Raw genomic sequence first — 13,665 nt, 5'->3', positions numbered from 1 at the left:
TGATGGCAAGGCCTGCCAGGTACGCAGCGCAGACCAGCACTGTTTGTTTGTTTGTGCCTCCTTCTTTGTTCATGAATGAGTGAGCAGCTGAGTGAGTGACTCAGTGAGTGAATGAATCAATTGGCTGTTTCTGTCGGCCTCCAAAAGCAAAGCTCTGGACCCTTCTATTCGGCTCCCCTGGTTAACTGGCTCTTCTTCACCCTCTCATCCTCCGGGCTCCCCAGCTGCCCCTGCAAGCCGGCAGACCCCACTCCACCCACTCGCTGCCCCAGGCCCCTCACCTTTCTGCACCTTGTCGCACAGCAGGTAGAGCTCCTCGCCACCGGTGCACGGCCCGCTCTCCTTGTTGATTCGGCAAATCCGCAGCTCTGACGTGTTTGTGGACTCTGGGAAAGAGGAGAGGACGGGGCACACAGAAAAAATGAGAATTCAGCCATCAAACCCTTACCAGGTACCCCATGGGTGCCCACCCCGCGGTGTGGAGAGGTGGGAAATGGAAAAGCCAGGGTGCCTGATCCAGGCAGGAGGGGTTAATGGACAATTATGAGTCCTCCGTGCTGAGGTCCAGTGAGTGTCTGCCCAAAAGGGAGACCCTGAGACCTCAGGGAGGGGTTGGTGGGGTCAGGAGTCAGGGATGAGTCTTAGATGAGGGCTAATGGCCTGAAACTTGTAGTGGACACATGTTGTTTTGCCAGTCTAGCAGTCCTGGCCCTTCTTCTGTTAACAGCCCCCCCACACCCCAGTTTTCCTTTAAGGAACCACCCCCCACCTCAGTCATGGGGATTGGGTAGGGCGGAGCCCACTCCCAGCTCAGCAGTGATCATTTGCTCTAGACCTGGCCAATCAGAGCATCACCTCCTTCTGGCTACAGCTGATTAGTCAGAGAGGAGGACATGACTAAAACTAGGCCAATGAGAGACAGCCCTGGGACTTTGAGCAAAAATACTGAGTAAGAGAATCTCTCTTTGGGAGCAGGGGAGAAGTGTCATGCTGGTAGGATGTAAGACTAGAGCTGCGTACAATTATTTTGCCCCTGCATGGGAGGGCCCTGCCAAGAGTGACTCTAACATAAAGGAAGCATGGCTGAGAGATGGAAAGAGATCCCTAATGACATCACTGAGAACCTGGATGCAGCCAGACCTGAAGCACTGTGCTACCTCTGGATATTTTTAGTTAATGGAACAAATTCTTTTTTTCCTTATTTGAGTTGGGATTCTATCTCTTGCACCCATAAAAGTCCTGATTGAATTAATATCCCTGACCATTTTGATGCTTGTGGCAGTCACTGTAGGCTGGCTAAAATCTAACAGCCATTCCCAATCTCCTCTTCCATACCTGTACCCCTCTATAGAGGATGAAAAACCTAAATACTTGCTTTCTCAGATTCTCTTGCAACTAAGGGTGGCCGCGGGACCAAGTTCTGGCCAATGAGACATAAGGAGATGTCTACCAGGGTGATTCTGAGGAATATATTATTTTCTCTATGAAAGAGAGAGAGATTATTACTCATGCTGCCTCTTCTCAAGGGCTGCCTAGTATAGTTGTACTGGTTGTGCATTCTGCAACACCAGAAAGCCCCATTCCCAGAGGCTAGTAAATGCTGACCCCTAGAATTGGGCAGTGTACAGCCTGCACACCACACAGGGTGTCACTGCCCATCATGCCTTGAACACAGACATGATGTCTGGAGCTGTGGCAGCCAGTTCATGACCATGAGGGAAAGCCCAAGAGAATCACAGAGCTGCTGAACCAGCACCCTGATACAGCTGAGCAGCTGAATCAATAGGAACAGCCTTAATAACTGAGAAAAAAAAAAGAACTCCCTGTTTGTTCATGCCATTGTATGTGGGGCTTTCTGGTACCTGCAGCCAAAGACAATCCTAATGGAACAGCACCCTCGACTCACTCTTGTCGTAGACGGGCTCAGAGAGTACAGGGTCCATCCGGCGCATCTGTCCTTGCTGGTCCCTGTATGAGGCCTGGAAGCAAATCCTCACAACATTCATGTCCACCTCCTGATGATTCTTCAGGGACCCAGCTGTGGGAGAGATACGGGAAGGCTGAGTGTGGGGGGTGGAGACCCTGGTGGGGGGATGGGGGACAGGGAAGGGATGGGGCTGTGGCGATGGTGGATACTGGAGAAGGTGAGGGGACAGGGGTGGCGGAGGGGGCGAGGGGTCTGAGAGGACAGGATGCTGAGGCTAGGCGTGGGGACTCACCATTGTAGGGGTCGATGCCCAGCTGAATCTTCCGCTCAATGGCGGCCTCGATCTCCTTCTTCCTCACACACTGGATGCCCAGGTTGTTAAAGCTGAGTCGGGGGGAAGGGGGGAAGGGGGGTAATCCTGAGGGGGCAGGTGTAGCCCTAACCCACAGGACGGCTCTGGTAGATACTGTCTCAGGGCTCACAGTCTCAGAGGCTGAAGCCCCCCAGGCCCAGGGGTCCCAGCATTGGGAGGGGACTGGGGTTCAAACCTTTCAGGGGTGTGGAGAACTCTTGAGAGAACTTATCTTTACCACAGGAAAGCACCTGTTGACCTCATTTATAATAAGAAAACTACAAATTAAACAGCAATGTGATGCCAATTTAAAAAAAAAACTCATCAAAACAGCAGAGATCAAAACGTCTGACAATACCCTCTGCTGGAGATATTGTGGAGAATCAGGCACTCTCACCCATTGCTGGCAGGACTGTAAGTTGCCCCAGCAATCACATATTGGAGGACAACATGGCAGTATTCATTCATTCTACCAATATTTCCTGAGCACCTACTGTGTGCCAGGGACCGTGCTAGGCACTGGGGGATACAGCAGGGAACAAAAGAGATAAAATCCCTGCTTTCATGGAGCTGACATTTTCACTAAGTTTATAAATCACTAAAAGAATAAATGCACAGACTTGGGGCCAGCAATTTCATTTTTAGGAATTCATCCTGCAGAAGAAAGAGTATATATGTGAAGCTGTTCACTGAAGCACAGTTAGTAATAGAGCAACAAGAGATTGGAACCATTGTGGGTGCCCATTCATAGGGACTTAATTAATTGTGTGCATCCATACATAGGAATACTATGCAGTCAATAAAAAGGATAGGGCAGCTCTAAATGTACTGACAGGAATGATCTCTAAGATGTACTGGAACATAAAAACAAGGTGCAAATGTCTGCTACCATTCATGAGGGAAGGAAAAAAATATATATGCATAGCATATCTTTAGCTGCCTCCAGAAAGAGGCACTGGTGGCCAGAGGACCAAAGATGGAAGGAAATTTATTTTTCACTGCACACCCTTTCTGAACCTTTAAATTTTTAAATTAAAAGCATATAAATTATAAAGCAAAAGAAAGAATGGGACTTGCAGCTAAGTCAGGTCTGTAGTCAAATTCCAGCTCTGCCATTGGCTATCTGGGCTCCTTCGCCTCTCTGAGCCTCAGTTTCCTCCTCTACAAAATGGGGATAAATATAATGCGTGTGAATGCGTGTGCGGCAGGGTTCCAGGCCTAGGTAAGACCCTCCACGGCCCCCAGGCCTCAGTTTCCCCATCTAGGAAATGCGGTGGGGAGAGTGTGGCTAAGCTGCCCCTGCTCCTAAGGTTTTCCGGGGTGATCCTCAGCCCCTCAAAATCTCCATGACCAAGGGTGAGGGGTCAGGGCTCAGGTACCTGTGCCGGGGGCTGACATGAGGGCGGAGCCGCACCCTGCAGACGCCGTCCGTGCAGTCTTTCCCCACGAGGCTGTGAGGGTGAACGCGGTGAGGCCAGTCCTTCCACACCAGGCATGCGGTCACCTCCACCTCCCGCAGCCCTCCACAATCCCGGAGCTGCAGGAAGACAGGTGCTCTTGGGGTCCCTTTGCAAACACCTGCACCCATCCAAGCCTCCTTTGGTAGTTCCCCGCCCCTCCCCTCTCCCCCGACGATGGAGGAATGTTTGCTGAAGACCCCTCCAGGATCCTAAACCGGAGGCTTCCAACCTGGGGGCCTCATAATATGAGAGCTGCCCCACAGATGTGCTTTCTTTCGCCACTCGACTTTAAAAAAATTGCATGCACACAAGGTCTCCAAGTACAGCCCACAGATAACATACTAATTGTGGAGAGACCAGGTAGACACCACCTTAACCATATGATCAAGGTCAGCGTCACCACTACGGGGCCAAAATAACACAGGCATCCCCTGATGGGATGTACTGGGAAGAACACGTCACTTCTATGACAGCCCCTTCAGAAGGGCATCACTGGAATCTAATCAGGAGGAAACATCAGAAAAGCCCAAACTGTGGTCAGTCATCTGGTCAGACATATTAGTGTCAAGAAAGACAATAAAAATACAGGTGTCATATTTTGGGTTAAAAGAGAACAAAAAATGTATTTTGACCTGGCTGGTAGTTACACAGTTTATATATATATGTCAAAATTCCTAGAGCTATACACTTAAGATTTGATCAAATATAACTCAATTTCAAAAAGAGAGGAGAGAAGCTACAGAGACACAAGAACCAAATGCAACATAGGCTCCTTGACTGGATCCTAGATTGGGGGGGAACAATTATAAAACACACATTTGGGGGACAATTGGAAAATTTAAGTATGGACTGTATATTAGATGATATTATAGAATATTATTAATTTTCCTAGGGATGGTAATGAGTGTCCTAGACATGCAGGAGCTTATTTTTAGGAGATCCCCATTGAAGTATGTAGAGGTGAAATAACATGATATTTACAACTTATCTGCAAATGGGTCCGCAAAAAACACAATGTGTATTTGTGTGTGTGTGAGCGCTGTGCATGCGTGTATGTGTGTGTTTGTGTGTATGAAGAGAGAGTGCCAGATATAGCAAATGGGGCAAAATGTCAACTGGTACATACAGGTGAAGGGTACACAGGTGCTTATTGTACTCTTTTAATTTTTCTGGAGATTAAAGTTTTTTTCATCTAAACTCATCAAAATGTGTACATTAAATACATGTGTTGTTTGTATATCAGTTATACCTCAATGAAACAAACAAAAAACCTAGAAAAAAAAGATTTAAAGGATTTTTTTTTCAGAATAAAAGGTTGGGGCGGGGTGGGGGAGGGAAGGACTTGGAGTCTGGGGTTAGCAGATGCAATCTCATATATAGGATGGATAAACAACAAGGTCCCACTGTATATCAGAGAACTCTATTCAATACCCTGTGATAAACCATGATGGAAAAGAACATGAAAAAGAATGTATATATATATATATATATATGTATAACTGAGTCGCTTTGCTGTACAGCAGAGATTAATGCAACACTGTAAATCAACTATACTTCAATAAAATAATTTTTTAAAGTTGGGGAAAATCTGGAGCTTACATTTTAAAAGTATGAGACATCACGTTATTCCAGATTTCCAGATTCTCTTTTTTAAAAGGGAAGTTATGGCAACTGGGGCTGGACTTCTACTCAGCAGCCACGTGGGGCAGCAGATAGAAACTAGCCCCTTGAGACAGGGCCCAGACCCACGTGGCCGCTTGGCTTTCCTGGGTCACTCACAGGGCCCTAACTGGCAAGAAAGAACCACAAAAGCCTGCTCCGAATGTGTAAAGCCGGTGCCTATAAAATACAATGAACAGGTGCGTCTCAGTGAGGGAGTACTGCCCTCTAGGGGGCGTTTGGGATACTGAGGACAATTCTGGTTGATACTGGGATCAGGACCCACAGCAGGCAGTACAGGGTCACAGATGCTACACAGCCTGCAATACCAGGACAGTCCCACACAAGTACTGCAAGCCCTCTGAATGTCCCGCCAACATTCACACCAGTGACAAACCTGTTTTAAATGGTCAGAACCCAGAACCTACATGTTTTACATGTACAGTATTTTTTCCCATAACTTTCAAATACACCAAATTTTCAGGGACTGCAATCACCATGTTAATTGAGAGAAGATTGATTTCGTTTGAACTGAGAATTGTTCACCACTTTGGTGGCCTTTTTTTTTTTTTTTTTGCTGCGCCACTGGACTGCCAGGGAATTCACAGTTGTTCACCATTTTGGAAAATCCTGTCACCTGTGGCCACGCTGGACCTGTGGCATTTAAGTCGCCTAGTCCACCACGCTGGGTCGGGCTGCATTCATGCTGCTGTATTAATGAGATCCAAAGCAACTGCTACTTTGTTTTCATTTCCCTGAGGCTGTGCCCAAGCATTTACATACTGAAATAAATGTGCTTGTATAGGCTGTATAATTTTCCTTTTATTTCTCCTTCATACTAAAGTTAGGGCATTATGGATTTCAGGGATGATTATGAGTAGACAATTTATATTGAGTAGACAAATTTCATTGAGTCAGATGGGTTAAAACCATTAGTTTAACCAGCTCCTTGATGTAACATTACGAGATTCTGAAAAGCTCAGAGTCAACAATCTCAGGAGTCATGAAGACTGCAAGGCTGAAAGCTTTTCATCCCTTTTTTTTTGGCTGCACCAGGTGGCATGTGGGATCTTAGCTCCCTGACCAAGAATCGAACCTGCGGCTCCTGCAGTGGAAGCTCGGAGTCTTAACCACTGGACAGCCAGGGAAGTCACGAAAGCTTTTCATCTTTGAGATGTCATGCGAGATTGTGGATAGACGTTAGGCCTTGAAGTCAGTCAGAACTGGTACCAAACTAGGCTCTACCACTGGCCGTCTGTGTGATAAACCTCTCTGGTCTTACCGTCCTTATCTGTAAAATAGGTACTAAGTACCTGGCACACAAGAGCACTTAGTAAATGGCAGTAATTACTACAATGAATTTGCTCTGTACCCTTGTGCAAGTAACTTACACTCTCTGAGCCTCAGTTTCCTCCTCTAAAAGATGAGGATGAAAATACTAAATCGAAATTCGGAGTCAGGTCACCCCCTACTGTTGGACATTTACTGTTCTAACTCTTTGAAATCAAAGCCAACACAAAGCTAGAATAACTGCCTGGAAAGACTTAGAAATAAAAAGTTGGGGAAAACAGCCTCACAGTATCACCCCACAGGTAATGTACTAATTACAAAGGGAAATCTATACCTTTGCAATGGTGGTCACTCCCTGTTATGGGCTAACTGCACGCCCCCAAAATTCGTATGTTGTAGCCCTAGTTCCCAGTACCTCAGAATGTGATGGTATTTGGAGATAGAGCCTTTAAAGAGGTGAGTCAATTAATGAGGCCTTACGGTGGGTCCTAATCCAGTCTCCTAATGGCCTTACAAGAAGAGGTAATTTGGACACACAAAGAGATACCAGTGCTGACACAGAGGAAAGACCAAGTGAGGACACAGCGAGAAGGCAGCCGTCTGCAAGCCCAGGAGAGAGGCCTCAGAGGAAACCAGCCCTGCTGATAGCTCGGTTTTGGACTTGGTTCAAGGCACGCAGTCTGTGGTATTTTGTTATGGCAGCCCGAGCTGACTAATACACCACCTTCACCACGGGCTCTGACTCAGCATCAGATATTAAACTGCCACCCCATGGCCATGATGTGAGACTCCTAGAGGGCCACAGCATCACCGCTGGGGTATTCCCACCAAAATGAATAACCTGATCTAATCTGGAAACAGCCAATAAACCCGGAATGTGGGACATTCTACAAAACGCCTTTCCTGTCCTCCACAAATGTCCTTGTCCTGAAATGCAGACAGACCGAGGAATGAACCCAAGTCAAAAGATACCAAAGACACCTGTCTTCCTCTGTTTGGGCTGCTGTGACAAAATACCATGAACTGGGTGGCGTATACACAACAGAAATTTATTTCTTGACAGTTCTGGAGGCTGGAAGCCCAAGATCAGGGTGACAGCACGACTGGGTTCTGGTGAGGGCCTCTTTTGGGTGCAGACTGTGTCACTGTGACCTCACACGGTGGAAGGGACCTTCCCCATCACCTTCCGGGTTAGGGTTTCAATATATGAATTGGAGGGGGGGGGACACAACCATTCAGACCATAGCAACACCTGACAACTAAAGGCAGCATGTGATCCTGGACTGGATTTTAAACAAGCAGACAAGAAAAAAAACAGGTATAAAGGATATCTGGGGTCAGCTGGGATCATTAGACTATGGACTTAATCTTAGATAATATTCTTGCATGAATATTACGTTTCTAGAATGTGATAACAGCATTGTGATTAGACAGGTCCTACATCGTAGAAAAAAGTCATGGCTCTTGAGAGATACAGGCTGAAACATTTTGAGTGAAGTGTCATATCTCTGACTCACTTTCAAATCTTCCTCCGTAAATGTCTATATAAAGAGAGAGACAGGCTTCCCTGGTGGTGCAGTGGTTAAGAATCCGCCTGCCAATGCAGGGGACACAGGTTCGAGCCCTGGTCCAGGAATATCCCACATGCCGCGGAGCAACTAAGCTCGTGCGCCACAACTACTGAGCCTGTGCTCTAGAACCCGCGAGCCACAACTACTGAAGCCTGTGCACCTAGAGCCTGTGCTCCACAACAAGAGAAGCCACCGCCATGAGAAGCCCGCACACCACAACAAAGAGTAGCCCCCGCTCACCGCAGGTAGAGAAAGCTGGCGTGCAGCAACGAAGACCCAACACAGCCAAAAATAAAGTAAATAAAATAAATAAGTTTATTTTAAAAAAGAGAGAGAGAGAGAGGCATTGGGAATTCCCTGGTGGTCCGGTGGTTAGGACTCTGTGTTTTCACTGCCGAGGGCCCGGGTGCGTTCCCTGGTCCAGGAACTAGGATCCCACAAGCCTCGCAGCATGGCCAAAAAAATAAACCAAGAGAGAGGCATAAAGCAAATGTGGCAAAAGGATACGGGTGTTCATTGCACTATCCTTGTCTATTTTGCATAGGTTTAAAATTTTTCCAAAAAAGTTGAGACATAAAGCTGAAAAAATATCCCTTATCAAATTGGAAAAACAGACAAAATGCTTAAAGATAAATGAGGGGTTACAAATTGCCCCTTAACGTACCACACTTGCCCATTCCTGAAAAGTCAGTGATGGAATATACGTTTCAAAGTAAACCATTCTTTTCACCAGAATGTCCCGGTAACACACTACTTCTGGCCACAACGCCTAGAGCCAAATCCAATAACAACAACCACAACCACCTGTCTGAGTAAGGGGTCCTGCACACCAGTGCTGGGCCATCTCCCTGGTTTCCTCACAGTGTCCTGTGGGGGCAGGAGCGTCATCCCCATTTTACAGATGAGGAAACTGAGGCCAAGGGAAGCACTGGACTTGCCCTAATCCACACAGCTGGTAAATGGCAGAGCCAGGACCAAAGCCCAAGTCTTTCTGACCCTAAAATCCAAACTTGTTGGGCTAGGACAGGGTTGCTCTGCGAATCCCCCAAGTAAAGCTCTGCGTACAAATCCCACTGAGGAAGAGGAGAGGGAAACAGATCTCACACGAGGGAGCTGGGACCTGGGGCTGGGGTCAGGGATGGCGTCCCTGAGGTGGGCTGAGGCTTCACGGGTGAATAGGAGGTGAGCAGGCTACAGGTGGGAAGCACTCCAGGCAGGAGGAATGGCACAGGCAAAGGGCTGGAGGCTGGATGGTGGTGAGTGAGGAGGGCTGGATGGGAATGGGCAGCGGGAGCCAGACCATGAAAGGCCTTAGAGGCTCAGGGAGGATCTTGGGTCTCCTCCTGAGGGTGCTAGGGAGCCAAAGGAGGATTCTGAACAGGGGAGAGGAGCAGATGTGTAATTTAACAGCACCCCTCTGGCGGTCTTGTAGGGGGAAATCTGGAGGAGACTGAGAGCTGGTCACCAGGGAGGAAGCTGGAGGTCAGGGATCAGATGAGCCCGGGATCCAGGGCTGGGGGGATGGTGAGCACATAATTCAGGGTCCATGGGCACTTGGGCAAAGGTCCAGAAACACATGAAGTCTCTGTATTGGAGAGGCACAGGAACCAGGCCTCTCAGAAATCACTGGGAGAGACAGTCATGCATGCAGCCCCCAGGGCAGGGCAATTTGGCAACAGCCGTCAAATCATCTTTGACGGGCAATCCCACTTCCAGAAGTTGTGTGGGTTTTTTTTGGCCACGCCACACAGCTTGCAGGATCTTAGTTCCCCCACCTGGGATCGAACCCGTGTCCCCTGCAGTGGAAGCGTGGAGTCTTAACCACTGGACCGTCAGGGAAGTCCTAAAATGTGTTTTTTTTTTAACTTAAGAATATATCTTGGAGCTGAGCTCACATCAGCATGACTGAAGCTGTCTTATTCTCTTTACCATCTCATCCCGCCGTGTGGATATAGGATAATATATTGTGCAAGTCTCCTATTGGTGGACATTTTCGTTGTTTCCTGTTTCCCGCTATTACAAGCAGGGCTGTAGAGAACAACTCGGTTCATCTATTATCTCCTTCATGTGTGTCACTCAAATAACTTCTGGAAGGGAATCTGGTGGTCCAGTGGTTAGAACTCCATGTTTCCACTGGCCTGGGTTCAATTCCTGGTTGGGGAAATAAGATCCCGCAAGCTGCGTGGCACGGCCAAAAAAACCCAAAAAACAAAAATTCCCACACATTTTATATACACACGCGCACGCACGCTCCCCTTTATGTACAAAAGGGGAGTATATACGTATATATATATTTGCCTGTATAATCATTAATCATAAAATACTCCTGAAAGGCTCCATGAGATATTGATAACAATGGTTACCTCTGGGTGGGTGGGGGGGAACCTGGAGGCAGGAGTGGGGGACTTTTGTTCATTTTAATTTAAATTATGTTAATTTAACATGCCCCCTCATATTTTTGAACATTTTGATCCATGTCATATGATTCAAAATTTTAAAACAAAATAAAGGGCTTCCCTGGTGGCACAGCGGTTAAGAATCCCCCTGCCAATGCAGGGGACACGGGTTTGACCCCTGGTCCAGGAAGATCCCACATGCCGTGGAGCACCTAAGCCCAAGCTCCACAACTACTGGAGCCTGGGCTCTGCAACAAGAGAAGCCACCGCAACGAGAAGCCCACGCACTGCAATGAAGAGCAGCCCCCGCTCGCTGCAACTAGAGAAAGCCCGCGCAGCAACGAAGACCCAACACAGTCAAAAATAAAATAAAAAATAAAATAAAGACGGGTATAGTTGAAAATCTTGTCTGTACCTTATCTATTCAGCACTGCCTCCAAAAAAGAATTCACCTGTATTTGTTTTCCTTTCCAGAGTTTCTGTATGCAAATACTACCAAATACAAATTGAAAATCTTATTTTCCCCTCTTTTTGACACACACGGTAGTACAGTTTACCTTCAAAAATGTAGGGAGGGGGGAGGGAGCACTGGGGCACCGACCCTGCCTGCAGTGGGAAATCCACCTATAACTTATAGCTGGTCCTCAGTATCCGTGTTTCTGCGGTTCCGCCTGGGGGGATTCCAACAACTGGGGATCGTATTTACTGTTGAAAAAAATCCCCGTTTAAGCGGACCCACCCAGTTCAAACCCATGTTGTTCAAGGGTCAACTGTATAATACCCACAAAATTCTGTACCTCAATTTAAACAAAATTAATATATCTTGGAGATAGATACTTCCACATCAGTACTTAAGGGATGGCTGCATTTAAAATTTTTTCTGTATTAACTGTATGCATTTATATTTATCTGCACACTTACACAGATATATTTGTCCCTGCTGAATAGGACTGCAATCGGTAGATGTATCGATTATTTCACCAGTCCCCTGATGATTAACACAGAAACTTCCAATTCTTCTCTATACAAACAAGGCTGCAAGGGAGAACCTTGTACGTCCCCCTTTCACCCAGATGCAGGCATATCTACATGATAAGTTCCTAGAAGTGGAATGGCCTGGCCTAAGAGTAATAATGATAATAATAATTATACTAGCAATACTAGAAGCTATCTCAATTGAGCACTCACCATGTTGGAGGTACTTGGCGTGTATAAGTAACTCATTTACTCCTCCCAACAACCCCAGGTGCTTGGTTATTATTATTATTCAGTTTTTAAAATTTTTTTTGGCCACGCCACAGGGCCTGCAGGATCCTAGTTCCCCAACCAGGGATCGAACCCGGGTCCCCAGCAGTGTAAGCGTGGAGTCCCAACCACTGGACAGCCAGGGAAGTCCGTATTATCCCATTTTGTAGAGGAGGAGGCACAGAGGGACCGAGTAACCTGCCCAAGGCAGTACCTGGATTCGAATCCAGATACTCTGATTTTTAAGGCCTCACTGGTGAACCGGGAGGCTACCAATGATCATTTTGACCAATACTGTCAAATTGCCGGGAAGAAGGCCTTTCTCTGAATGCCCTTTAAATTTAAGGTCAAGTGACAGTGGTATCATCCGCTCCAACAATGGCAACAGCAATAATAATAACCACCATAAGATACATGAATAATGAAATACATGCATATGAATCTCCGGGGCGGGGGACACGCGAGTCCCACCGCCCCCGGTGCCGCCCCCGCCCCTGGTGCCCACCTCGATGGCGGGCAGCGTCTTACTGGCCTCTGTGCTGCTCTCCCCGAGGATGCTGCCGGCCGAGCGGCCCTCGCACTCGTAGCGGAAGCGCATGCCGCGCTGCTTGGGCTGCTCGGTGATGACGAGGTGCGGCCGCGGCCCAGGGCCCGGAGCCGGGGGCACCAGCCGGCCCAGGGGGCAGCCCCAGGGCGGCGGCGTGGCCGGGGGCGGGGGCGCCGCGGCGCCCAGGGTGACGGTGCTTAGGGAGGCCGCCCCGCGGGACACCAGGCGCGGCAGCCCCTCGCCCGGGCCCGGCTGCGCCCCCTCCAGGCCGAAGCCATTCTCCTTGATGTACTCGTCGATGATCTCTGCGGGAGAAGCAAAACCTAGGATGACGCTGATTGTCAAAGAAAAGGCTTTTTTTACCCCCAGACTTGTGCTGCTCTCGCCTTTTCCCGTCCGTTCATTTCTTCAAGACATATTTCTCGTGGGCCAAGGGCAGGGGCGTCAGCTCCGAACACAGAAAAGCCCCTGCCCTCCTTCTTGGTAACAGACGCGTAGCGTCCCCCAGTTCTTGAAGCCCCAAACCCCAGGGGTCGGCCTGGTTTCTCCTTCTCCTGCACCCTCCTGTCCACACGCCTCCGAAACAGCTCCTGAACCCACGCCTCCATCACCTCTCACCCGGATCGAGTCACAGGTACCCCTGCCTCCATCTTGCCCCATTTAATAACAACGAGCATAACAGGTGCTCTGCCCGAGCCGTTCCCATCTCAGAAAGCAGCGCCACCATCCACGGTGCTCAAGCTGTAAGGATGCACATCTTTATCAGCTGCTTAGGATCACACATCTACTATGTCCAATCCATGAACTTCTCCTGCCTCTCCCTCAAATATACGTTTCGGTCCCACCACCTCTCCCCACCCCCACTGCTTCCTCCCTGGCCACCCTCCATCATTTTCCGTCTGAACCACTGCTCCTGTTCCCCACCTCGCCTCTTCCAGTCTATCTGCCAAACACAGCCAGAGGGATCTGATGTCAGACCCTGTCCCCTTCTGAACAGAAGCCTCCAGTGGCTCCCATCTCCCTAAGAGTCAAAGTCAACACCTTTCCCATATAAAACTCTCCCCAAACTCCACTCATCTCAGGAAAACAGGACAAAGACAAAACCCACACCCCCGACCTTGGCCACTGAGCCTTCTGTGGACGGGCCCCCTCTGTCCTGGGCTTCTTGCCTCCCGCTGCCCCCTCTCATCATGCTCTGGTCTCTTTTCTGTCACTTGC

At 48.4% G+C, this 13,665-nt stretch overlaps 1 protein-coding gene across 1 annotated transcript in view; it reads right to left on the bottom strand.

Moving 5' to 3' along the window:
* The window catches only part of RELB (RELB proto-oncogene, NF-kB subunit), a 30,314-nt gene that overhangs the window by 11,145 nt on the left and 5,504 nt on the right, over positions 1–13,665 (bottom strand). The window contains exons 3-7 of the mRNA XM_081217587.1: positions 12,406–12,752; positions 3,659–3,816; positions 2,220–2,311; positions 1,907–2,038; positions 282–386 (exon numbers count right to left, since the gene is read on the bottom strand). Coding sequence (XP_081073713.1) covers positions 282–386; positions 1,907–2,038; positions 2,220–2,311; positions 3,659–3,816; positions 12,406–12,752 — 834 coding nt within the window. The remainder of the gene's footprint in view (positions 1–281; positions 387–1,906; positions 2,039–2,219; positions 2,312–3,658; positions 3,817–12,405; positions 12,753–13,665) is intronic.

Source organism: Mesoplodon bidens (assembly GCF_964165515.1).
Source record: "Mesoplodon bidens genome assembly, chromosome: 18".
Classification (NCBI taxonomy): Eukaryota; Metazoa; Chordata; class Mammalia; order Artiodactyla; family Ziphiidae; genus Mesoplodon; species Mesoplodon bidens.
This window is presented reverse-complemented; position numbering and strand designations above follow the sequence as displayed.